This window comes from Vidua chalybeata, chromosome 16 (genome assembly GCF_026979565.1).
Source record: "Vidua chalybeata isolate OUT-0048 chromosome 16, bVidCha1 merged haplotype, whole genome shotgun sequence".
NCBI classification, from domain to species: domain Eukaryota; kingdom Metazoa; phylum Chordata; class Aves; order Passeriformes; family Viduidae; genus Vidua; species Vidua chalybeata.
Window position 1 is genome coordinate 14,141,831 of NC_071545.1, and position 25,856 is coordinate 14,167,686.

A 25,856-nucleotide genomic window follows, 5' to 3' on the forward strand; every position below is an offset into this window, starting at 1 on the left:
GCGCTGGAAACTCTCGTGCCACACTCTGTGGAATCCCCCTTGTTTATGAAGCTGTGGGTTGCAGCACACCCTGCTCATGTCCTTGACCTCAGCAGACAGACTGTGCCCCACACAGACAGCACAGCAGCTCTGCAATGGTGTTGAGTGCAGGGAAGTCAGGGCAGTTTGCTGCAGTGTCCTGGCAGCCTTTCAAACTGCCCCTCTTGAAAAGCGCAGAGGTTAAAGGACTGCTGATGCATCCAGCTCCCCTGAGCAGGCTGCAGACTGCATGGCACAGCACCACAAACACTCTAAGATGGTTTTGTGTCCTTCAGCATCTCCTCCCTGAGCCAGGGTGGGATGCAGAGCCATCTCCAGCTCTGGAAGGGCTTGTTTGGGCTCAGCAGAGTGCAGTGGCTCCAGCCCAGAACTGGGTGAGCTCAGCAGAGAGCCACTGGTGGTTATGTACATCCACACAGATATCTGCACACAAAGGACACCTCTCCTGTCCTTATTAACACAGGTAATGGAGAATCAGCTGCAATCTTTTATGTCTCATTTTATAAGGGGAAAAAAAATAAAGGGAAATCATTCCAATTTCATCTACTCTCTGTGTAACACTGGAGAATTGTTTCTTGGACACCTCTCCTCCCAGTTGTGATCATGCAACAACTCAGTGGCAACAAAAGCAATTCCCAACATGGAAAAGCAATATTAAGAAAACAGTGTATTTTTAGCTCATCTTGTTTCCAGCTGCTAAATCACATTAAAAGACAGCTAATGCCACGTGATCAGCCCCATCTCTGCAGACCATTCCGAGAATGACTGCATTAGAAACGTCGGATGTGCTGAATTCTACCACTGGACAACTGTGCTGGAACGAGACGTGTGTGAAGAATGTGTTGCAAAGCTCTTGGCTCCTCCCCAGAGCTGTTCTTAAATTAGCTCTACCCAAATTAAAGCCTGTCTTTTCATTTACTGAGCACTGCCAGTTTTTTGCTACACACGCTGGGGCTGGTAACTTTAGGAGAGTTTAATTTTTATTTCCTTTAAGAAGAGACACCCACAAGCCTCACAACAGTTGAGAAAAAGTGCTTACCAATTACAGAGTGATTGCATTTCAAAACAAGCTCTTATGATTACACATTACAGTCTCCAGGACCTTTGAAAAGAGGCTGAAAGTCTCAACATCTCATAGCCTCAAGTTCCACATGAGGCATTTACCCCAAAAAACTTTGACCCTCAGATGAGCTTAGCCACAGTCCTTTGAACTGACAGCACTTGGGGCAGAGCAGCAGCTCTGCTGGTGTGGATGACACGTTGTGCTGGTGCCTAAAGCAGAACTGGCTGGGAACAAAAGTGTTAATAAATAAAGACATGACCCTGAGGCCACTGGGGGAATTCAGCCCCCTTGACCAGTTAAATGCAAGCCCCTTGCATTTGGTTAGCCAGGAACAAAGAGCAGAATCTCAAATCCTTCCCCAGGTCCTGCCAATAACAGCTCAGTGATACTGGGGGCTTGGGATGTCACACTGGATTCAGGAATTCCTGGGAAGGAATATTTCTGCCCCTGCCTCCTCATGCTTCCCCTTTTCCCTCAGTACTGTTGCCATGAGTTTTTGTGGGGCTGAGCTCCAGCTGGTCATGGGGCTGACCCGAGTTATAAACTGCCCTTCCTGCAGGAGGACAGGGACAGGAAGAAGCAGGTAGGTTTGTGTGGTGGGGGATGCTCTGTAGGAGCTGAGGGCCTGCTCCCACTGAATGATGGCCTGGGCAGACAGGCAGCTGTGATCTGACCCCAGCTGGCTCCCAACACAAATCCTCCCTGGCTTGGAGCACAAGCTGCCAGGCATGCCAGCTGCCCAGAGCACTCCCACTTCATGAAAGAACCAGGGTGGATCAGCCAAGGCATGGGGAGGCAATTCTCCCCAGTGAGAGGCATGTGCACACTGCATTGGCTCTCCCATGCTATGCTGGCTCTGCCGTGCTCCCTAGCGGTCATCACAGCCCAAAATTGGACTGGGAAAGGCTCTGAACCTGCTCCGCCCTCTAAAAACTTACACACAGCTGCCTACAAAAGAGCAGCAGAGTTTCTAAAAGCAGGGTGGTAGAAAGGGGTCAAGGGATGATCTGAGAGCTCCTTCATTTCTGCCTTCACCGAGGGATGCAGACAAAGCTGCCCAAGCTCTCTCACCCGTGTTTTAAGTGTCAGCTGCTGCGAGGTGACAGCACATGGGGCTCTTCTGCCCACAGAAGAGAGCAAAAGCCTGCCCTGGGCAGACAGAACAGGCTGCAAGCGAGGGCAGTTATGGCAAAGAACGTAAAGCATTAGAAGTCTGCATCATTTCTCTCTGTAACTTGCTCGTGTATCCACGCACTTGGAGCAAAGTCTAGTCAGTAGATTAAGACTTTCACAAGCAAAAGCAAACCAAGCCAATGCACATCAGTGTTCACAGGACATTCCCCACTTGATTCTTCTCAGCAGTGATTCCAGCCAAAGAGCTGGACTCCCCAGACAAACTGCAAGGACACAGGAGAATTTACCCACTATGATTCTGAAGTCTTTTAGACTGAAGGGCAGCATCCCTTTAGACATCATTACTGAGCAAGTACTTGCTCTCAGATATCAATTTCAAAATAGCCATTACTACCACGTTGCTGGAATCCAGAATGAGAAGCTCAAAGCAGCTGCCTCCAGCTCGGATTCCACGTGGATAACAAAACACAGAGCTGTGACCTACCCCTCCTGTGTTCTGTTTCCGAACATCCAGGGCAGATGCCAATCCTTTGACAGCCTGCGGATCCTCGTACGTCACGCTGGAAGAGAAGAACAAACCACACAGCTAGCAAGAAAGTCCAGCAGTCATCCATGGGAAATCATGGAATCATAGGAAGGCCTGGGTTGGAAGGGGTGTTAAAAGATCATATCATTCCACTCCTGCCATGGCAAGGACACCTTCCACTATCTCAGGCTGCTCCAAATTCTGTCCAATCTGGCCTTGGACACTTCGAGGCATGAGACAGCCACAGCTTCTCTGGTCAACCTGTGCCAGTGCTTCACCACCCTCACAAGGAAGAATTTCTTCCCAATATTCAATCTGGCCCTTCAAACTCAGTTTGAAGCCATTCCCCTTTGTCCTGTCACTCCAGACCCTTGTAAATAGCCTCTTCTCATCTTTCCTGTAGGCTCCCTTCAGGTACTGGAATTAGGTCACCCCAATCCCTTCTCTTTTCCAGGCTGAACAATCCCAATTCTCCCAGCCTTTCCTCACAGGAGAACAATACTGTGGATACCCTGATTTGCTCCCCTGGGAACCAGAAAGCACATTCTTTTTCTTAACAAGACTTGCAGGGTTCTGTGTGTACCCCAAGAAGAGGAGCTTGCTCTGTACAAAGGCCACCCATCAGTTTTGAAAAGCACCTTGAAGCAAAGAGAGTAAGATCAGCATTATGAAAGGCAGGCAAACAGGTCATGAGGCACCTTAAGAATGTCCAAGAGCAAGTGGGGGACTGTGAAAAGAGGCCTGATTGCAGATTATGTTTAACAAAGATTTGGAGATGACATCTGGAAGCCTGACCTTGCTGTGTGCATGCAGGGGAGAGGCAGAGCGAGACTCAACGAGAGGTGAAATTATGCAACTGCAGTGAAGCAGACAAAGAAATGCACTATTTACAAAGCTGTTAAAAGCTTCTTAAATTGCAATGCAAAAGGGACATGTAGCAGTCAGGTGACAGAGGCAGCAGCGGCATCTCACAGAGCACAGCATGAGCTGCAGCAGACACAAACACGTGCCCGTAAATCAGCTCCTGGGAGGGGCTGCCTGAGCAGGGGGAGCCCTCTCTCCTCCCCTCCTCATGCTGGCTTCTCCCAAGCTGTGAGCACAGCACCCAGAGCTCTCACACCCAGAGCTGTCACCTACACACCACAGCAAGTCACACTCATGCCTTTCCTCCTCCCTGCTGCTCTGTTTATACAGTGCACAATCCAAGGAAGACAGAGCAATCCTCCCTTGTGAAATCATGGATGATCTGTGCTCCTTGTTCCATTAGGTACGGTGTGGGAAGAGTAGTTTTGTGCTTCATTTAGCACAAGATACAGAGGGACCTTGATTAGATCTCTCCTGCAATGCATCTCCTTTCTAACTGTACATTAAGGCTCTCAGCCCAAAATCTCCAGTGGTGGCTTATCCCTCTACATGACAGAATTTCTTCTCAGCACTGATACCATAGCTGAGGCAGTACCAATAGCTATATTGATAACTGCAAATAAAAGAGTCCAATAAATTTGTAGGCTCACGTTTTCTAAATTTTTGATAAACTATTTAACAGCATTTCTTAGGTTGAGACAAGATAGACTACTTCCTCTAATGTCTGAAGCCAGAAGGCAAGAAATAATATATGAAAGAAAAATACCTGAGTGTGTCTTTTATTGAATATCACCTGACAGGGATCAAAGGATTTCTTAATAAGTGCATAGATTTCTTTTACATTAAAATAATTTGACCTGTTAAATGCCCTTGAAAGTGTCAGATTTGCAGCTCTAGAGATGCAAGCCCTATGCATATAAACAAATTAGGGATAGCATGAAGCCAGGCAGGCTACACTGCCTTGACAGCATGTGAGAGTCTGACTGGGGCCAAAAGGAGAGTTAACTGGATGGTAATTCTGTTTCCAAGCCTTTGATGACAGTAATTCAGTCACAAAAGTACATCCATGACCTTCAGGTGAAGGACCCTTCTGCTCCTGTATCTCAAACACAGGTGGATGGGATGACAAGCCTTTAGGAGAAGGCAGAAGTACAGGCAAGCACATTTGCAAGTTTCCAGTGAGCTCATTAACTAAGACAGTCAGTACCCAGCCAGTCTGCTCTGTCCAGCAGCAGGAACCTCTCCACTTGCTCATATTAATAACAACCAAAAGGATAGGGATTGGATTAAAAGCAAGAAAACATACACCAAAACTAGTTTTTCAGTCTGAAGTCAAGAAGTTTCAGATTTATGCCCTTAGAAAACAGCAGTGCCATGACTCAGTGCTGAAGATAAACTCCAACTTACTTCTTTCGCTGCTCAGCCAAGGAGCTGCCTCTTGTCTGTGCAAACATGTCAAAGTCATCACGAGGATTACTGTGCTGGAGGGAGCTGAGTGTGCCACTGACACTGTTTGTGCCCAAGTCTGCAACCAGAGGAGAAAAAATAGTGAACCAGCGAAATAACAAACCATATTGCAAACACCACCATCATTAACAGCTGCAGCACTGAGGACAGTTTTGTTCAGGAAAGGCTGGAGGATGCTAATCATGTGCTCTTAAAAGAAAAATGTAGAGATGATCTAATTCATCCTGGAAGCAGCACTCCATAAATGTTCCTCATCAAGAAGCCAGCATTTGGGAATTGGTGTGAACCTGCTGCCAATATCCTGAGACATTCAGTGGTCACTAACACAGTCCAAAATTCTGGGCATGGACAATAGTTTTCTCCACAATGTTCTCTCTCAGTTACTGACTGTGAAAGCAACACTTTCAAACAAAGGGATATGGTATTGGTGCAGTGCTGAAAGAGGTGGAGAACCTTCAGTCAAACCCAGTGATCCAATCACACAATCTTTGGTTTGATTTAATGCAAACCACCTAAGAGTTTCATAAAACCTTTCACCCAAAGGTTTCAAATATTATTTGTAGAAGGGGAATCAAGAACATCACCAGGCTGATTTCACAAAGAATTATAACTAAGCAGAAACAGAAGTAGTAGTACAAGTTCTGCCATGAACAACACCTGCACCCTCTCCATCAGTCTTCCCTCTGATTAATAAAGCCCTCCCTTTGTGCCAGGCTGGCTCTCACAGGGCAGGAGAGTGGGAATGCCTTCTAATCCTCCTGTAAACCAAATACCCAAACCTTTTGGAGGCCACATGGCAACATTAATAGGTAGAGGAGAGCATGATCTAGATCAGGCACTCACCAAGCCCTGCAAGCTGTGAAGAAAGTGAAGATGGAGGTGCTGAGTTTCCGACCATTGGGCTCACCACAGCTGGAGAGCCAGGACCCAAATCTATTAAATTATCTTCTGTCACCTCATTCAGTACCTGTCAGGACACAAGAAACACAGAAGTTACACATCCCAGAAATTTCTTCTTGCATTGCAACATTAAACATCACAATTTTCCACATTAGGTATAAACTGCTTTCAGAAAGAAAACTTCTTTGTTGTGACTAAAGTGTCAATATAGTCTTTGCTGAAGTTTGCATCACACTGCAGAAGTGGTAAAGCACAGTAAACAGAGGAAATAGTTATGAATGCAGAATAGAAAACATAATAGAAGTAAAGATTCATCATGAACTCAGACCTTGAACACTATAAAACAACTACAAAAGAGTTTCTATTTAAAGAATAATTAGAACTCTTCAGCTTGGAAAGGGGCTGCTTAAATAGGAGATGAGAGTGGTTCTTAAAATTATGATTGGCAGGAAGAAAATTAACCTGAACAGTGGTATGTAAGACATGGTGAAGAAAAATTAGGTGAAGCAAACAAAAATCATTAAGTGACTTGATCAAATGTAAACAAAATATTTGTTATATATAAATGCAAAATAAATATGTAAAAATGTATAGTGAAACTGTGGAACTTATTGCTTAAGGACATTGTGAACTCCTAAAGTCTACACAGACTCAAAAGCAATCAAAAAAGTTAATAGAGGAATGAAAATCCATCACGGATTGTAAACACAGAGATGTTTTCCCGTGAAGTGACTTCCTGAGCTAAAAGCTGTCCCTTGGGATTTGCCACATTCTTACTTTTCCTGGCATCCACCATTAGCCAGTACAGGGAGAACACAGAGCTGGGCAGCTAAAGGGTGTGATACTACTGATAGTACTACAGCTGGTATGAGAGAATCAATGGAGTGAGGTACTTACTCCATTGCTGGCGTTCTGTGTTGAGCGTCCCGATCTGTATCGTTCAAATCTGTTCAGGGGAAAAAAAAAACAACATGGACTATCAAAGCCACCAATAAATAATAAAAAACATGAGTTTATAACTAAGCCATGACATGCTTGCCACTGAACTTAAGTTTTCTCTGGCTCCAAAGGGAAGCCTGAAAGCTTTAACTCCAAACCAGGACAAAGACAGGATTGCTGAGAAGTTGCACTCTTGGCAGAGGTAGATTTTAAGTTGACTAATCTGATCTTGCAGCTCAAACATGCTTGAAAAACACTGCAGGATTTGTCTTTTGGTTGGGGGGGTTTTTAATCATTAAGTGCTTTGTGACAGACTGTTGTGTGAGCCAAGGGACAGGAGGAACTGTAGCAAGATTGATGCTCACAGCTCAACAAGCCAAGCACTGCAGCTCATCTCGCTCCCACTTACCAGCTCCCTCTTGCTGCAATAATGTAAATGAGGAGCCATATGTGTGTGGCACAGCCCAAGTCAGGCACATGTGGCATGAGGGACAATGAACAGCAGATTCACTGCTTAAAACATCCTGAGTCCACTCAAAGATGGTCACGGCCTATGCTCAAATAGGTTGGTACTTTCCAACAAGGAAAAGCAATGATGTTGGATTAAACCTTCATACTTCTAAGGAGAAGTCGGGTTAGTCAAGCTCTGATCTCTTCTTTACTCCGTGCATCTGGGGCCACAAACCTAAACCCAGCTTTCATGAAAGTCTTCAAGGCCAGGCTGGATGCAGCTCTGAGCAACCTGGTCTAATGGAAGGTGTCCTCACCCATGGCAGGGGAGGGGATTAGATGAGTTTTGAGGTCACTTCCAACCCAAACCATTCTGTGATTCTTTGAACTCAAAACAGCAGGAGAACTATGTGCTCCCATGGCCTGTCTGAGGCCAGTCTGATCTCCTTCCTTACCATGGAAAAGCACCATGATTTCTTGGAGGTTTGAAATTTTCAAAGTAGTTTCAGAAGTAGTCTCTCTTTCCAGCAAAAAGCCAAAAATGCTCATATAATCCTTTGGGTTTTCTCCCAGATGGACAAAATAAAACAGGGAATGTCAAGCAAATAAAAATGTTTTCTTAATGTAACAGAGGAAAATGCAGACTTAAAAGGCAGCAAAACCAATTTCAGGCCCAAATTTCAATTTTAGGAAACTGTGGGTGTTTGCTATTACTGGAAATCCAACTCCCTTTGCTGGAAACCTAAGACACCTCCCACCTCATTTCTCACCAAAAGGCTTCTGTTCATTTACATCCCAAGGCTTCACAGCAAAGGCCAGAGCTCCTGCTTGAGTCACTGACAGAGCTTGGTCCCTGTGCTAGAAATCAGCATGATGGATGTGGAGCTTTAAGAATAGCAGAGGAGGAACTGGAATTTATTGAAGGCTCAGACCAGTGCAGCTATTCCACCACAAATGGCTTGCTAAAATCACTCAGCTCCCCTTTCATGAATAATGACTACAAACACATCAGCCACAGTCAGCAAAGTCGCAGATGGGGGGAAATAGAAAAAATATTAAGGGTGACCAGACTAAACCTCAGTGATAGTAACACTCTGCCACTTGTAGAACCCTGCTTGTGCATGAAACACACACCATTTCACACAAAAAGCCAGCGTTTGTTTCAAAGTTTGCTCCATCTCCTCTGAACGATGAAATCAAAGGCAAAATCGAGGGCACCGAGTCGTCTTTGCAGCCTTTGCCGTGACAACACAAATTCACAGATCTAGAGTCTAATTTATTTTTCAAGGCTTGAGAAACAAAGCCCTGTGCTAAGAGCAAGGAACAAAGGGTACTCTTTGGTGCCTCGCTCCCCAGGCCTGTCATTAAGGGGAAGATTAAACTTTCCCAAGACTGCAGCATCACGTGTCACCTCCTGCAGCAGATGTGCCTGACAGCGCCTTTGTCTGACATGTCGAAAGTTCTGTGCCCCAAGTCCTGTCCCTGGGGATGATTCCTGCAGACCAGCTCTTCGAAACATTAGCTCTGCACAAGACAGGCTTTTTTTGTTTTTCAGGATTTTAAGTGTTACTTAAAAACAAACCCTTTGCATGCACGATGCTCCCGCCCACCTCAGGCAGCTCCCCTTGCACCAGCACTGGGACTGGAAAGCTCAGAGATCAGAGGGCAGAGAGAGCTCACAGGAGCCTCCTTAAACCAGGAAGCAGCACAGAGATTTGTGCAGAGCCTGGGCTAGCAGGGGAAGTAGTGACTGTGGCTGTGCTATTTTTGGTCCCAAGTCCCTACACCTGTACAGCCCTGCACAACAGGGACTCGCAGACTCAATCATTTTCACAAGGTTGCATTGCAGTTTATGGATATTACCCACAAAAATTCAATACATAGTAAAAAAAATCATAGTATTAAAAGAATCAACTGAAACAGGAATGTTACCATAAAAGGCCATAAAAATACTGTGTAAATTGTTCCTGTGGTTTGGTTCTCTGTGTCATGTTAGACCCTTGGCCCAGAAGGGTCTGACCTATTTTATTCTTATGTGAAAACCCTGAATGAATGCAAATGCTTGCTGGGAGAGATGCCCCACCTTTCATATCGGAGGAAGACGTTATTTAAATCATCATTCACGTGCAGCAGCTCCTCTGTGACTTCTTCATTGGACACTCGTGAGATAAGCTCCACAATTCTCTGCTGCATGGCTCTGCAGGTTCGGTTCAGTTCCTAGGAGGAAAGCATTGTGCACACACATTCAGATAAGCAACAAGCAATAAGTAGATTTAGTTGAGCTCTGTTCACAGCCAAACATATCCCCCAGCTGAGAAACACTAAGACAAGTTTATCTTTGCATGATTAAATGTCACCCAAAAGCACATCTAATCAAATGCCCTTCAAGAGATGATGGCATAAAACCTTGAGAGCCTATTCACAATTCAACTTCCTGATTCTTCTTTAACTCTGAGCACTTCAGAAAATAAATATCTGTATTTTAGTCATCTGTTTTAAGAATAAAACATGTTAATACAACACCTTCCCAGAAGAAAGCTTTCAAGGAAAATTCAATCTGCTCTTTCTGGCAGTATCATCCTTAAAAACTAAATTATGTGGATGCTGGAACATGTGGGGGAAAAAAAGGTTCATCAGGGCTACCACAAATACTAAGTGTGTGCTAGGATGAGAACTTACCAACTTTAGAGAACATGAGGGTAAAGACAAACCAAGGAGCAGGAGCACGAAAAGGTGAGTGTTCCACACACCCCCCAGCACTGAGACACACAGAAATGTTCCCTTCCACTGAGCAAGTTCACAGACAAGAGACTGCACAAAGGCAATGGGGAGTTTCAGAAGAATATTTTAAGGAATGCAGAGGGAGGGCATTTATTTTAAAAGCCTCTCATCAAGAATTCTAGATTTTAGTTTGTCTAGACCAGCAGCTTTCATGCTTCCAGGACATCTCTTCCATCACCAAATACTTAGTAGAATTCTGTAGTCCTGAAAGGCCTCAAGACCAAAGGCCAAACTGGTCTGCTGAGGAGAACAGCAAGAAGAAACATGACGTATGGCAGGGTGCCTCTGATCAGGCCAACGGTTTTACTTCAATAAGTACTGACATTCCAGCTAAAGCATGTCCCTCTGTCATCTTCCACTCCTCCCAGCTCCACTTCACAGCAAGAATTCAGCACTAAACAAGGATGACTTGTTGGTACACAGCCTTCAGGATGAAAGCAAAAATGTGTTTGTTTTCCTTGCATGGTCTGACAACCTAAGCTCTGGATAAATTTCACCTAGTGCAATCCAGCTGCCTTAACAGCTTGAGGAATGTGTTCTCCAATGTCAGTTTTGATCCCATCACTTTCGAAGCAGATTGTGACATTTCAGAGGTTTGTTTGCTGCCTTTCCGAGAGGGCTGACAGTACCTATCTATTCTGCTCAGAGCTGGCTCTCTCGCAGGCTGTTTACATTTGATTGTTGGAGAAAATGTCAGGAATTATTTAAGGAGGTGGGCTATATAAACCTCAAAGCAAGGAGTCCTTGCATGCAGCACCCAGCTCAGAGCTCTCAAAAGGCTAACCATCCTTTGTGATCAAAAACGGGTTCTCCCCAGCTCTGTGATTCAGATTTAGGCTGCATCAGTCACAGAAGGGAACCAGCTGGAATAAAGAATCATTGCTGTCACTCCATTTTATGATCAAGTTCTTTCACCTTAAAGCTGTGCTCTAAGGTCAGGCTGTCAAGATGCTGGTGGTTGTTTCTCAGTGTAAGCAAACTGTTCGATTTCGGCCTGTCATGGTTTCCTGGAAGCTGCTTTTGTTTTGAGCAGTTCGACCCAAATGGGCAGTGACTGAAAGGCTCTTTATTGCAAAGCCTCTCATCAGCTGCCATGATGGCTCTGAGACAAACACACAATGCCACTGCATGGGAGAGACCAGTTTTTGGATGGATTTCAAACTCTGATGTATCACAGAGAGCAATTCCCTGCCTTCCTCCAAACGGATTGCTGTGGGAGCTCATCCTCCCCGCTGGAGGATCAAAACAGAAGGCTATTGCTGAAGCTCTGGAAAGGCAAATCCCACCTTAAGGGCAGCAGCTGGAACGTCAGATCACAATGCTCCTGGTCTGTGGGTCTCTGTGACTTTCCTCAGCCACAAGGCCACCCCATGACCACTAGCCTTGGGAAATCGGTATGAAGCCTGAGACAAGAGCTCAATTTATACTGTTTTCCCTCTTGAGATGCACAGTGCTGCATTGCATTGAGATTTTCCAGCAGAGAAATCCCTCCTGATTACACAGTCTAGCCCTCTGAACTTAGCACAGAACTCCACCAGAGCACCTGCCCTAAGATACCACCCCTTCAGGAAAACACATCTTCTGGAAAGACAATTAGCTCATAGATAAGATTTCAAGAGGCAGAGGATCCACAGACCCTTAACATTCTTTAGTCCAGATGGAAATATGGAGTGCTTTTTCCTGCCTAGTGACTGGGAATGCTTTGACACTGTACAAGTGGTGATGGGGGGTGTACAAGAAGCAGGAATGCTCAGGGCTTACAGAACCTGTGGCAATTCTGAGCTGCTTAGTGGTAAAGGAGACCTGATACTCAACACTGGGGAAAATTTCTAGCTACACAAAGAGGAAAGCACTGGAACAAGTTTCAAGGGAAGTCAGGAAATCCTTGTCACTGGAAGCTTTAACAAACGAAGAAAATCAAGTGACGGCACTTGCCAGGGTCAGGCACAGCCCAGATCCATTATGAATCCAAGCATGGGCTGTGAAATGAGCTACAACAAAACACACCCCCCAGAGAAACACAAGCACAGGAAGGATCAGAATCATATTTCCTAGGAAACTTACCTGGAGTAACTCAAGGTCTGAGGAATCCTCTTGTCCAGGTACCATTTCTGTCAGCATTTCAGACATCACTTTAGTATTCCCACGAACAATATCCAGCTCACTGCGCAGCCGGGCAATCTAAATTGGGGTAACAAGACAGCAAAACACTGCATAATCTTTTAGTTGAAGCAGTTCATTTTCAAGAACTGACTTTGAGATATCTCTGGTTCTGTCTGACTTGATATCTCAGGCTCCAGACATTCTAGCAGGGAAAAAACCAAATAAGATAAAAAGTTTACCCAGGAGAAAAGGAAGAGAAAAAGAGAAAATTATCATCACAAATCCAGATGTGCTGTGTCTGTATGGAAGGGAAGCAATTACAAACAGCACCTAAAGCCAGACTTTGGCTGTGGTGCCTCATTCCAGTGTGGGGAAAGTTGTACACATTTTAAGTAGAATCTTTGTCCCTGAAGTTATCATTTTGCAAGGAGAAAAAAAATCCTGTATTAGGGCATTTGCAAGAGCTTGACTTCCTGCATCTGTGACATTCTGTGCCTTGAAAGGAGAGGGGCTAATGGGAATAACTGCTAAAATACTGCTGAGAAGGCTGGACCAGCAGATTGTGCTGCCATTACCAGGCCACAGAGACACATCCAAAGCCCAGATTTTACAGTATAACAAGAAGAAAGATTACTAAGTAGAGCCAGACCTAGCAGACAAATTCCAAAGAGTTAAAATGAAAAGTTCCTCTGCAAATTAATTTCTAATTTTATTTGCTGCAAGAGTCTCACTCGAAAGAATCAACATGCCAATACCTGTTCAGAATTAGCAGTGATGGGACCAGTCACATTCAAGGCTGGGGCCTGAGGAGCAGAATACGCCGTTGGAGAGGACGAAGAGTAAGAACTGCTGCTCATCCTTTGCTGAGACTGGGAATTGTGCATATTTGCTGCAGGATCAACTTCAGGAACACTCTGCCACATCAGAAAGACAGGAGTTCAAAAGCTGAGCTGGGACAGCACTTGCTTTGTCAGCAACCTCAGGCCAAACAGGCTCAAATATAGAACATAATTGCACCTTGTGGGAAAGGTCAGTACAGCTAGAAAAGACTGGCAGCTCCAAAAATCCTCCATGCCCATCTATTTTGACCCAACCCACAAGCATTTAAGTCCATTTAGTTTTACAAGAAAAGTGAGAAGCAAAATAAAAACAAGTGCCAAAGAGAAATAGTTATAAATTACTTTAAACTAGGAATTAAGTTGCAAGCTTCCAAAAAATGATGTGATACGTAGATACTGAATTTAATTAACCTTGACACAAGAATTGTAATCTCTCAGTCCTTGATCACTTGCATTTGCTGCTTCAAAGATTCATTAACTTCAGTTTTCAGAGTGAATAATCAGAACACCTGTGATCATTAAGCTACTTCCAAGCAGCAGTTCTGTCGACTTTCCAGACCTAACTTTCCAGACTTGTAAAGTTCTCACATTACTGTGGGATCAGAGAGATTCAGACTCTATCCCTAATAGACAGGCAGACCTTGGCTCAGGGTTATCCCCAACAGAAGCAACCACACTTTTGAACAAAAGAATTAAATCTCAGTCATAAATTCTGCTGGGCTCTCTTTGAACAAATTAGTTGCATTTGTTTGGTGGTCTTATGGTACAAGATTAAATGTAACAATTTACAACTTCTCAGACTGATGATTGACTCAAGGGAGGAGATAGCTTATCAGCCTGTATTATGCCTCTTACATGCCCTTTCACTATTAAAATGTCCTTCCAGGAGTGAGAAAATGAGCCAAATTCAGAGAAGTGGGAGGGGAAAAACGAGTACTTATCCAACTGTTTAGACATCCTGGGAAAACACACGCGGAATTGCAAGGCTGTAGCGTACCCTCTGTGGTGTGTGTATTGGAGACAGAGCATCAAGATCTGCCATGGGAAACTCGATGCCTTTCCTCTTGAGTTCTTCATAAATATGCACTACTCCAGTTAAATCGGGGCTACTTCGGAAGGCATCGGCCCAAGCCTGGAAAACACAAGGGATTATCCAGAAACCTTCCAAATGAAGCTCCAGCCCCACCCTGACCTCAGATACTGACTCTAAAAGCTTGCAGAGATTTCAGCTTCAAAGGAAAGCTGGAATCATCAGACCTGGCCTAAAAGGTCCTGCAAGTATTAAGACAGTCACCTATGCATTTTATTCAGATATAAAACAGACAGGAACCCAATGCAGAGTAGCTGTGAGTAGCTCCTGACATCATCAAAATCCATGAACATACATTAAAGTCTCTTCCCATCTCCTCTCCTCAGCAGTGATTGATGCTGATATTTTCTGGCATATTGTACAGCAAATGACCCACCAGAAAAGGTCTGTGTGAAAGATTCAACAGATCTAACCAAAATTCACAAAGCTGTAAAATCATCTTAAGTAATCTCCATTCACTTTGTGAAACATCCTCATTTGTTGCCAGAGGAAAAGCACAGCCACCAAGTTGTATTATTTGGACCAGACTTAAATTTTAAAAAGTTCCTTTCTGAGGTTCTTGTCTTGTGAAAGAGACAGTCCCCTGAGCAGCAGAACTAACGACGCCTGGGTTCTGACAGAGCATATCCAACACTCAAGACACCCCAGTGTGACACAAAGGACGAGTTTAAAAGAGAGAAATTCCCACAGCCAGAACATTCATTATGTCTCTCCTGCATGAACTCTCTGGTGTCTAAAAAGACTTCAATTCACATTTGAGCTTCTCCTTCAGTGGGAGCACTAAGTGCTTCTCTTGGCTGGCCAGCCTCCTGCACTCACGAAGCTGTTGGGAGAAAAGGATGCTAAAAGCCTCAACCCCTTTCACTTGTGTTGGAAATGAACCAAATATTAAAAAGGTAGAGGAAGGAAAAACTGAAATATTATGACTCAATTAAAAAATGAAGCATTCCACAAACCCCCACATGTGTGGAGCAGGGTATCAGTGTGCTGGATCCAGAACTACTGCGAGACGCATGTGGGCTCAGAACTTAATTCATTTAGTCATCACTTTTACACTAGTTCTTTGACTATTTTTACTTTAAAAGCTCTTTGAACCATTTTGTATATTTGAGAGGACAGAAATCCAAGACAGCAAAGTAAGACAAGAAATAATATTAACTTTTAACTTGCATTCCTATCCTGTTCAATTCTAAGAAAGAGCATTTCCTACCATCCGTGCCCAGGAGACAATCCATTATCAGGTGCAAGCAGACAACCCTGGGTTTGCTTCTCAGCTTTGTTAAGAGTAAATTAACTGCATCAACTGTTCTGATGCTGTGCAAGTCCAAACAGCCCTGCTTGAGCCAGAGAAAACAGTTCTGACAGCACACAGCCATTGTTTCCTTGGAACTGACCTTCCAAAACATCCCCAATTCTGATGGAGGTTTTGACTGCACAAGTAACTCCACCTTTGCCATCTCACTGCCTTTTCAATTTACATCAGAAGCCATCTGAATGATGCTTCTACATAACGGTGTTCACCACTTCAACTCTATTTGCAAGCAAAAGTGAAAAGTGTTAGGCAAGGGATGTTCTATTTAATAATCATCACTTGAAAGAAACTTAGAGGGAAAAATATGCTGCATTCTGTCCCCAGTTTTTAGTGAAGCTTGTTTGTCCAGGAAGATGTACTAATGCATCCCCTCTTTCATTGGCTTCCTGTGGATTTTGCAAAATGATCTCATTTCATCTGCACTCCACCTTTTAAAAATATTCTCTCTTCTGCAATTCTCTTCCCTGGAGAAAGGAGACACTTCCATTTGTATTCTTCTTCACCTGAGCTGGGAGCATTATCTACATTAGTGTGTCTCAGAGGTCACAAGCAGGACAGGCACTATTGTCCTAAGTGCTGTCTACACACATTGTAAGACAATCCCTGTCCCAGACAGCTTACAACCCAACTAGGCAGCTGCAATATTAGCTCTGCTTTATGGATAAGGAGCTACACTAGAGCTTAGGAGACCTGCCCATTGTCCCCATGTGTAGGACAGAGGGGAATTCAGAGCTTCTATAACTTTGGGCAAATGTAGATACTTCAGGATAAATCCCATGGATCCTCAGTGTGCCCAAACAGATCACATAAATACCATTGTAAATCCAGCCCCTAAATCGGGGACCATCCCAGTGTGTGGACACTGGGTGACAGGCCAGCTCTTACCAGGGCACAGTGACAAGGAATATTTGCAAGGCCTCCTAGCAAGGTGAAGGAGGAAGGATAAGCACTATGTAAAGTATGCTAATTCACATACATTGGGAAATAGGTTGAGAAAGTGAGACACAAGATGCTCAACATCTCAAAACAAGTCTCTAGATAAGAAACTGGATGGCAGCTTTATCTACCCTTGTTATGGAAAGGCCCATGAATTTCACAGCTGTGTGCCTGAAGACGTGTGCTGTTTGTACAGTTCTCTTCCAAGTCTGGGCTATTAATCCTCATTCCCGTTCTTCTTAATTCTCCAATTAAAAAAACCCTGGATATAGAAAGGGATAAATACAATGTTGGTAGGGCAAAGCTGAGATCAGCCCTCTGGGACGGGGTTAACTCCAACCCCAGGGAGTTCTACAGAGCACAGCCTAAGCTGAGTGAAGCTGTCACGGGGTATTTTGGGGGTGTGTGTCCATAGGGCACCTGGGATGAGTGACTGCTATCACTCTTCCAAACTTGTCAGGCAATCTGGAAAACAAAGTCCTCTACCACCTCCAGCTAAAGAGACACGAACAGAACCCACCCACAGGCAACCTTCATAATTTTCAGGTTTTTTATATCAAAAGGCATTTAGTACCCAGAGTGAGGCTTTTAGCTCTACTGCACTAAGTCTCCTCAGATAAAGCTCTGTTTAATACACTGAGGCAATGACTGTGGCTTTCTGATTATGTTACAAACACTCCCATCTTAGCTGCATTCATGATTGGGAATCCATTTAATCCCAGAGCCCAGCAAAACCAACATTCCCTGAAACAACATGGAAACACACCCAGTTTGTCTTTATGGGACAGTTTTTAACCTCATCTCTTGGTCACTGCATGCATCTACTCTCCCACCAAAGCAGGCAGAAACCTGAGGGCTCAGTCAGATGCACAAGAATTGCTTTTAATAATTTCATTAATTTTGTGCTGCTTTTTTTTTTTAAGCCACAAAATCATATACCAGAAATAAAGGGACCCCACAGATCTCAACACAATGCCCGCTAATTCCACCACCCTACCTATTTCCTATTCAAAAATCACTTATTCACATTGTCATGCTCTAAGGATGCCCTATCCCTGTATCCAAATAAGAAATAAAGCAGCAGAAATCCAAGTGCATGCTTTGCCATAAAAATCAGAAGTATATCTGGCAAATGATGCTGTGCATTTGTAAATACCTCCCCACAAGGAACACTGCAGCAGGTTTATATCATTTTAAATACGCAGTGTCTTTTAGTCTCTGGTGTATGCAGTAGCCTGTGGAAGCTTAGTGATAAAGCTTCCTATAATTGTCAGATTTCCTCCAGGCAGGCACCAATGTTTCCTCATGTGTGGCTAATGGTTTGTGGAATTAACACGGCTGTTTATTGTTGTGCTGCACAGAAAGAGAAGTGGCAGACAGGCCCATGTCTGAACTTCCCACTGCAGGCAAGGATCTGACAGTGTGCTTTTACTGCACAATAACCACAGAAAAGACACCAAAACCATTTTAATTTCTATATGGTCATTTACTCTTCTATAACCATCTCTGAAAGGAATGCAGAATGCTTTCAAATGGAGGGAAACAGCTCCATTTTCCAGTCAGGGAAACAGACACAGAAAGGCAAGTGTTCTGCAGCTGACACCAAAAGCACAATCCTCTGAAATCGCCTGGCCTCAGATGACAAGCTCATCACCGAGGCAACTCTCCAGCTTCTAGATATGACTGTTAAATTGCAAAAGCATCCATTTACCTTTTATTAAATCCTCCTGTTTTAGCGTGGTACCTCTCTTAACTAGAATCCAGACAGTTCTCCCTGGATAAAATATCTATGTGTGTTCATGTCTGCTTTTCCCCATCAATCTGGATATATTGTTTGAGTTTATATATAAAAAACTTGCCACATTTTTAACGATGACAGCATGTTTAGTGATGCGTAGCATCAAAGCAGACAGTCCTTATTTCAGGCAGCAACATATGGAAGCAGAGACAAGCTGTGTACCTGAATCAGTGCTAGGACTTTATCCTGTACTATAGTGGGGGGGTTGTTCTTGGGTGAGATGATTTTCACCAGAACTCCATCGATGAAGTCACGGTTTGCCACCAAGACGTGGAAGCGATGGCCACAGTTCTTCACACAGGTCTCCAACACCTACACACACAGAAAAACCCAACATTCATTGTTGGAGCAAAGCTTGATCATACATACAGCAACAGATTTTAAAATTGATTTTAGATTTTTTGATAGGAGGGTGAGGAGATAGAAGGGAGATTACACTTTTACTACTTCTCTTCTTCCCCAGTTTTGCAAAAAAAACTTCTCTACACACACATTCAGCTGTAGCTCACCCACTGTTAACATATTGGACATTTTTCTGTTTTCAAGGTAAAGAAATAGGAACTTTCTTTGTCTTCAAAGCAGAACTTTCCAGCCAGTGCAGCTGAACAGCCAAGTACCCAGCAGCACATCAGGAGCAGGTAAGACAGAGGACATCCTGTCACAGTGAGATATTATCGTGCTGTGCCACTCCACCATTTTCTATGTGCCTGGAACACAGCTGGACCCAGTTGCTCCGAGCTATAAGCCATGTTTTAGAGTTGGGAATTCAGGTGAATGATCTTCACTCATTCAAAACACTCCCCTGTGAATGCTCTGACAGGTTATACTTTGACACATTTTCCCCCTGCAACCTAGCTGGAGGCACCTTCCACTTGCCATTCAACTGCCATGGAAGAACAGCTGTTGATTTCTCTCTGAAGAACATGATTAGCATGGAGATAAATCCAATGCGTCACTTCTCCTTACAGCCATGCCTAATAACCACTGCGACTCTGTACCGAGGAATCTGTAATTACTCTCCTCCTTCAGCTACTTTCATCAGCCATGATGACACGGGCTCATTGCTGATGGATTTTGCTCTTTCCTGCACAATGGATAATCTCATGGTTTGGACTTTGGTAATCTGTCAAAATGACAATCCAGGATAAGAAATGGCAAGACAGAAAGTACGGTTACGCCTCGTCGGGGAGATGCAACAAGAGCTCTGTGAAAGAATCATGCACATCACCTCCCCACAGCAGGATAACTCGATCTAGTTACTGCCTCAGCCAGCCCAGCACCCCACTCAGGAGGGCTGCACTACCCAGGAAACCTCCAGCTAAAGCCATCAGCAGGAAAGGTCACTGCTAAATTATCCCACACCTTAGCAGTGCTGTCCAAATGCACAGAATATAATTTACACTTTATTGAGTGAAATTAGATCAGCATAAATTAATGCGTTGTCTCCTACAGAGATTCATTCACAAGGGAAATTGTGCATCAGCTACTTAGGAAGCTGAAAATATGGCAAGTTCATCATCCTCACTTGCAGATATGTCCACAGCTGTTGCCTTGGAGTGGAGGAATGGTTGGACACAGGGAAATGAGAGTAGGAAGGAAAACCTCAAAGAGTAACAGACCCATTTGAACCACTTTAACTTTCCTCAGTCAGTCCTTGGGATGAATAAGAGCCACAAAAAGAAGCAGAAATCAATTGAGTTGGAAAACCGCTATGCAAAGCTTCCAGCAGCTCTCCCCAAGGAAGTGAGGAGGCAATTGGAGAGAAGAAAAGGGCAGAGCAGTAGCTGTTAAAGGAAATAGTGTGTACATTCAAGAGAGTGCCAGGAAGAGGAAAATGACAAAAGGATTCTGCCCTTTGAGGCATTCCAGCCTGCCCCCACTCACCGTCAGTGCCAGCATGACCTCTCTGTAATTTTTGTTTCCATTCAGCCTCTTCTTCAGTGCTCGAATGGCATCCTTGGGCCTGAAGGAGAAACACACCATTTTAATAGACTGCTCAGACAGGCTTTTCACATCCCATAAACTGTGGGAAAATGAATCCTTTGCCATTTTCAGCTGGACATAAGCATGTGAATTAACTTCAGATCATCTGACTACAACCAAATCAGGGTTATGGAGAAATATGTGAGGAGACAAGGTACCACAGAAGTCAAGACTGGAGAAATGCCCCAAGTCTCCAAAAATTCAGGCTGTTGATTAGGCAGGGAAGACTGACAGCCACTCTGACAAGCCCAGGGAATAAGAGCAGTGATCAGTTCTCCTGCAGACTGCAAGCAGCAAAGCTTTCTGGTGCTGGAGGTGTGTCAGAAAAGCTATTTACACAAATAGCTGAAATTAAAGGCATTGCAAAGAGAAACACCTACTGAAAAACAAAGGTGGCACCCTCTCCAAAAAGTTTTTCATGCCAGCCCTCCCAAGCAGTGACTGACCACAGAAAGTATCACAGAATCATTTGGGTTGGAAAGGCCCTCTTAGATCATTGAGTCCAGCCACTAAGTCCACCACTATACCGCGTCCCAAAATGCCACATCCACGTGTTTTTTGAATGCTTCCAGGAATGGTGGTTCCACCACTTCCCTGGGCAGCCTGACCCAGTGCCTGACCACCTTTTCAGTGAAGAATTTTTGCCTAATATGTCATCTAAGTAAGTTGCTCTCCTGGCACAACTTGAGGCCATTTCCTCTTGCCCTGAATCCTACAGGTAGTGCATCATACAGTATTTTCTGAGAGCAGGCGAGGTCTAAGGAGCAGGAAAACCAAGCAACTGATCTGCAAACTGCATTCAAACCACGAGCATCTGCCCCCAGCCTCGCTGCACCTCCTCACATGCTGAGTACAGCTAGAGGAAGATTGTGTTCAGGGACCTTTCCAAGTCTGCTGAAATAGCACATACCCTTCTTCTGTCTCGTTGATAATGTCACAGATCTCCATGTTAAGTGTCCAGTCTTCACTCTGCAAAGAGCCATCTGTGGCCTTTTCTGTAAAGTAAAGAAAAATAAATCTTTTCACATCTTCCTGATTAGGTCTATACCTCAATCCATCTTCAGTTACTCTGAGCTGAAACTATTCAGTAACAGACAGAAAAAAACCAAATCCCTGCTGGCAGTAAACAATGTCAATCCTTCCATCCTGGTTTTAGGGATCAGCATAGAGGTTTCCAGACAGAATCAATTATCCCTCCAGCCCACATAGATGGGCTGTTCTTCAAAGACTCCTGAATTCCTGGGAGAGTAGGAAAATGTCAGCTAATTCCAATTTAAACTCTTCAGATGCTGCATTGCTGGTAAGTTATGAGCTAGGAAAATATCCTCCCAAACCAGCATGACCTCCTCCCTGTTTCAGCAGATAATACCACCACATGAATTGAGAGAAGAAAAATAGCAACCTGGAGACAGAATTCAAGGAATTTCAGCATGAAAAGACCCACCAGCACGTGAAAACATTTGGCACATAACAGTTCAGGTCATGCTATCATGACATCTGTCCCATGCTATGTCCCTCTCCATGCTGGGGTTCTGTACACACCTCCCAAGCTCTGCCTTCCTCCCAAATCTTCCCTCACTATTTGTGTGGCAGGTTAAGTCACTCTGGCATCACTCAATTCCCAGGGAAGGATGACCTATAGCACTGTGACAGTGGCAGATGCCAACTGTTGGCAGTTTAATTTATAGAAGTCTGCAGGAGTAGCATAACCATAACTTGTAGTAATCAGTTGACAAGAACTATTTCCTCCTTGGGATTTCCTCCTAAATCAATATAGTTCTGTCTAGCAGTGCCTGGAACATCCCTGGAATTTTTCACACTCCTCACTTGCAGCATTCAAATCCTATCTGCTACCCGCAGTCAGGAATGATGTCAAGTTGAATGTAAAGCCTGTCACTAGAAGGATCTAAAAAGGAGACCTTTGAGCCAAGCATGACCTTCTCTAAATTACTCTGGGTTTTTCTACAGATCCCTGGCATCCAATGCTGGAAGGCAAAGAGGGTAAGAAACCCACTTTTAAACATTTCAAAGCAGAAACAAAACCACAGGTACCATCTTCTCCAACTATCCTTCTGTCTACATCTAACCCCAATCTGTACCCCAGGACAAGGCAGATTTTGTTTGGAAAGACCAGGCTCCAAGGACTTCACACATCTCTTTTGTTTAGCAATAGTGGTTTTTTTTCCTATTAATATTTCCATCATTGTGACTGAGGATACAGATGCCCACAGGCCATAATTATGGGACATTATTTGGAGAAAGACTGTGCCTGGGTAATTCAATTTTTAGTGACTTGTCTACACCAAAATCATGGTTTAAAGCAGCTCCACCAAGGACAGCAATTACAGAAGTTTGAGACAAACCAGACAGCTATGAAAAACCCCAGAAGGGAGAGCTGAACAGAAGGGAGAGGACATCATGGAAAAGGAGATTATGGAACAGGAAAACATTTGTTACAGACCTCACTTCTCATTCTGAGAAGCAGCACTGCAATGTACCCATTGGGGAGGGAATGGAGGCTGAAAATCTCCCAGCTGGATCTTTTTCAGCCATCATCCCCTCATGGTAAAGTTCACTTTGGTCAATGAAAATTCTTTATGCTTGAGAGATGCACAGCTTCCATAATATCCAATAAATACTGGACAGGTTACTGAGTATTTTTAATTTACTGCATTTACAGTGCAGCCAGAGCTATTTAATGTTTTCTAGGACACAGGAATTTATCTTTGTGCAAAGCTACTTGCAAGAAGCACTTCTGTTAGTTGCTTTGTGTTCTTACAGTCTACATAAGGTTTTATTGCTACAGAATGTGATCTGCTTTCACCTCCATATAGTCCTTATAGCTTAAGAAAACATTTTATTCAACATTAGAAAAAACCCCTTAACACTCAGAGATAAAAAACCCCATGACTACATCTGATCTGCTAGAGAAGGTGATCCCCAGAGCTGCAAAGGATTTACAAGCCAAATGCTCCAAAATAAGAGATTGTGCCTTAAATAGAGAGTATTCCTTAAGCTGGGCACATCATTTGTTTCCTTAATCTTAAACTATATTAACAAATTTGTGTGTTCTTGACAGTATTTGGCATCAGGCAGCAACTTAGCAATGTTCAGTCTCTCTGGTCTGCTATAATCACTTTTTATATGATTTTGGAAAATGCTGATCCTGCACAAAGTTGTGCTGGCAGCCAATTCACTCGCTAGTCTTGTAAAACCCATGGATTTAAGGTTTATTTTGACAAAATGTGGATATGGCAGCACTCAATAGGTAAAAAAAGTGGTATTTTGAAGATAGCAGAGTAAAGAGATGCTATCTCTTTACTGTACAGAGCACTGTACAGAGGTTAGCACTAGAATGCTCAACTGTGGTCCCTGATAACCTTGGTCATATTCCCTTTTTGAGATACTCCAGGGAAAACAAAATCCCCTTTCTCCCAAAAAGCTTGGTTACTACCTTTTTATTTTTGCATTTCTGCATACACAGCTGAGACTGTGTGGGTTTAAGACATAACAGTTGCCTTCTTGAGAATTAGTTCTTTTCCCCTTGGGTAATTTTTAATTCGAGTAAGAGTCAGAAGCTAATTTTAGTCTCTTCTTCAGCAACAGAGAGCACACGAGCACTTGTCATCTGGAGTTGTGCGTCCTTTGTAGGGTGTGTGACCCAGATTTGCTGCTGCAGTGCTCTCTCAGCTGTACAAAGGAGCTCACTGGCCGCAGCGAAGGTTTGGGTGGGATTTGCCTGAAGAGCAGTATTGTGCTGCGACGAGCTGAGAGCCTGCAGAGCTCTTCTGGAACCAAAACACAGCAGGTTGTAGTTCTGGATTTCTAGTGAAACAGCTCTGCCTGCACTCAGCTGTAGGAGAATCCCTACCCAACACAGCCAAAATGCAGGAAATTAAAAATATTCAATAACCTGTCCAGTATTTCATGGACATTTTGGAAGGCTCCTCCTCAAATAGCACCCAGACACGATTGACAAGATTAAACAGATTTTGGAAACTAACACAGGACAGCAAAGGAATGGCATGCAAATCATGCAAATCCCCTTTGGAAGAGTAATCAGTTCCTCAACCTCTTTCACACCCGTTAAAAGGCACCAGCTCATTCACACATGAACTCTGGAATGTGACCAGAGGATTCCAGGGTGCAATAAGAAATGTTAAGAGGGAAGGTGATGAGGAGAAGTTTGCCCTGAACTGAAGAGTTTATGGTATAGTTTAATTGCATCACAGAAGGGATGGCAGCTCCCAGCCTGGTGCCAAGGGCTCCTTGCACAGCTCCTGACTCTGGGAGCAGCTCTGAGCACTGGGATAATGCCGGGTTTGTGTCTCACACAGAGACACGATACCACCAGTGAGATTATCAGAAAGTCTCTCTCTGAAACAAGATGCTATCAGTTCCTACCACGTGTCCCAAATTAAAGCATAAATGTTCTGGTGGGAAGAAAGACAATCTGACACTCCACGCCTGACACACAGCAGACCTTGGGCACTGCATATGCACACACAGCATCAGCTTATCTGTAATCTGTGAGGAAAAGGAGAAAAAATGGTGCTATTTTCTTCATTCACACCTTCCCTCTGAGATCCAACTCTTGTGGCCGCATTTCCACGCTCTGCCAAACAGCAATATCAGCATTTCCCTGCTCATGCTGAAATCCTCTATCATTTACAGCACTCAGGGGGTTCAGCAGTGTAAAGCTCCCAGTACAAACAGTCTCGGTGCACACTCCCCCAGCCAAACCTCTGCCCAAACAACCTGCTCTGACCTGAAGTGTCACCACAAGGAAACCAGGTTAGAAATTCCTGTACAATCACCACGTAACAAACAGGTTATGCAGGGCAGGACAGGAATTAGCTTCTAAATGCAGGAAGAAAACAGAACAACTTTTATCACCCATCCTGAAACCAGGTCAAAAGCGGCCTCACAGAGAAACACTAACACTGGTTATCCTCAAGAAGCTCTTCTCTGCTCTCTTCAATCCATACCACTGCTCCATGTGCTTGTTTGTACAGCTGAGATTGGTATTCTGACTGCTGGAAGCACTGAGAGCAGCTATTCCAACCTGAATGATGACAGCACCAGGGTAAAAATCTCTCCAAAAGTCCATCTATAAGTACCAGTCTTTATGGTGCTGTAGAATGATCTTGGGATAAAAGGCAAAAGGGAAAGTTAAATGTGGCACTTGCTAGAAATAACATTAAATGGAAAGGACACAACTGCAGTTTTCTGTTTGAATATCAGAATCTCATGAATGAACAGATCTTTATGTTCAGAAAACTCACAGTTTTCTCTCTTGGGTCTTCTCCAGATGTTGCTTCAGAGACTCTCAATTCATACATTTGGGATGAACTACACACACCAAATCACCTTCTATTTATGCAAGAAACACGCACACAAGTGCACTGTGATAGAGAGATCCAAAACCAAGAAAGCTCCAAGTCCAAACTTCTCCCCTTCCCTCCAACAGTGTTCGGTGTTCAAATAGCATAAAACATCTTAGGGTTTGCAGTTGTTTTTTCTTTTTTTGCTTGCAAGTTCATAAGATTGCAGATCTTAGATCTTTGTCTTGTCTCTTAACAGTCCACCTGCCTGCCAGCTGTGCTCCACCACTGAAATTAGCAAATCAAAC

The 25,856-nt window shown here is 43.9% G+C and overlaps 1 protein-coding gene across 4 annotated transcripts in view; it reads right to left on the bottom strand.

Moving 5' to 3' along the window:
- TOM1L2 (target of myb1 like 2 membrane trafficking protein) overlaps positions 1-25,856 on the bottom strand; it is a 56,726-nt gene that overhangs the window by 16,530 nt on the left and 14,340 nt on the right. For all 4 annotated transcript variants that reach the window (XM_053957439.1, XM_053957440.1, XM_053957441.1 and 1 more), the window contains exons 2-12: positions 21,135-21,219; positions 20,126-20,204; positions 18,404-18,553; positions 14,103-14,237; positions 13,022-13,180; positions 12,228-12,344; positions 9,466-9,599; positions 6,891-6,939; positions 5,937-6,060; positions 5,034-5,151; positions 2,721-2,796 (exon numbers count right to left, since the gene is read on the bottom strand). In XM_053957439.1, coding sequence (XP_053813414.1) covers positions 2,721-2,796; positions 5,034-5,151; positions 5,937-6,060; positions 6,891-6,939; positions 9,466-9,599; positions 12,228-12,344; positions 13,022-13,180; positions 14,103-14,237; positions 18,404-18,553; positions 20,126-20,204; positions 21,135-21,219 — 1,226 coding nt within the window. The remainder of the gene's footprint in view (positions 1-2,720; positions 2,797-5,033; positions 5,152-5,936; positions 6,061-6,890; positions 6,940-9,465; positions 9,600-12,227; positions 12,345-13,021; positions 13,181-14,102; positions 14,238-18,403; positions 18,554-20,125; positions 20,205-21,134; positions 21,220-25,856) is intronic.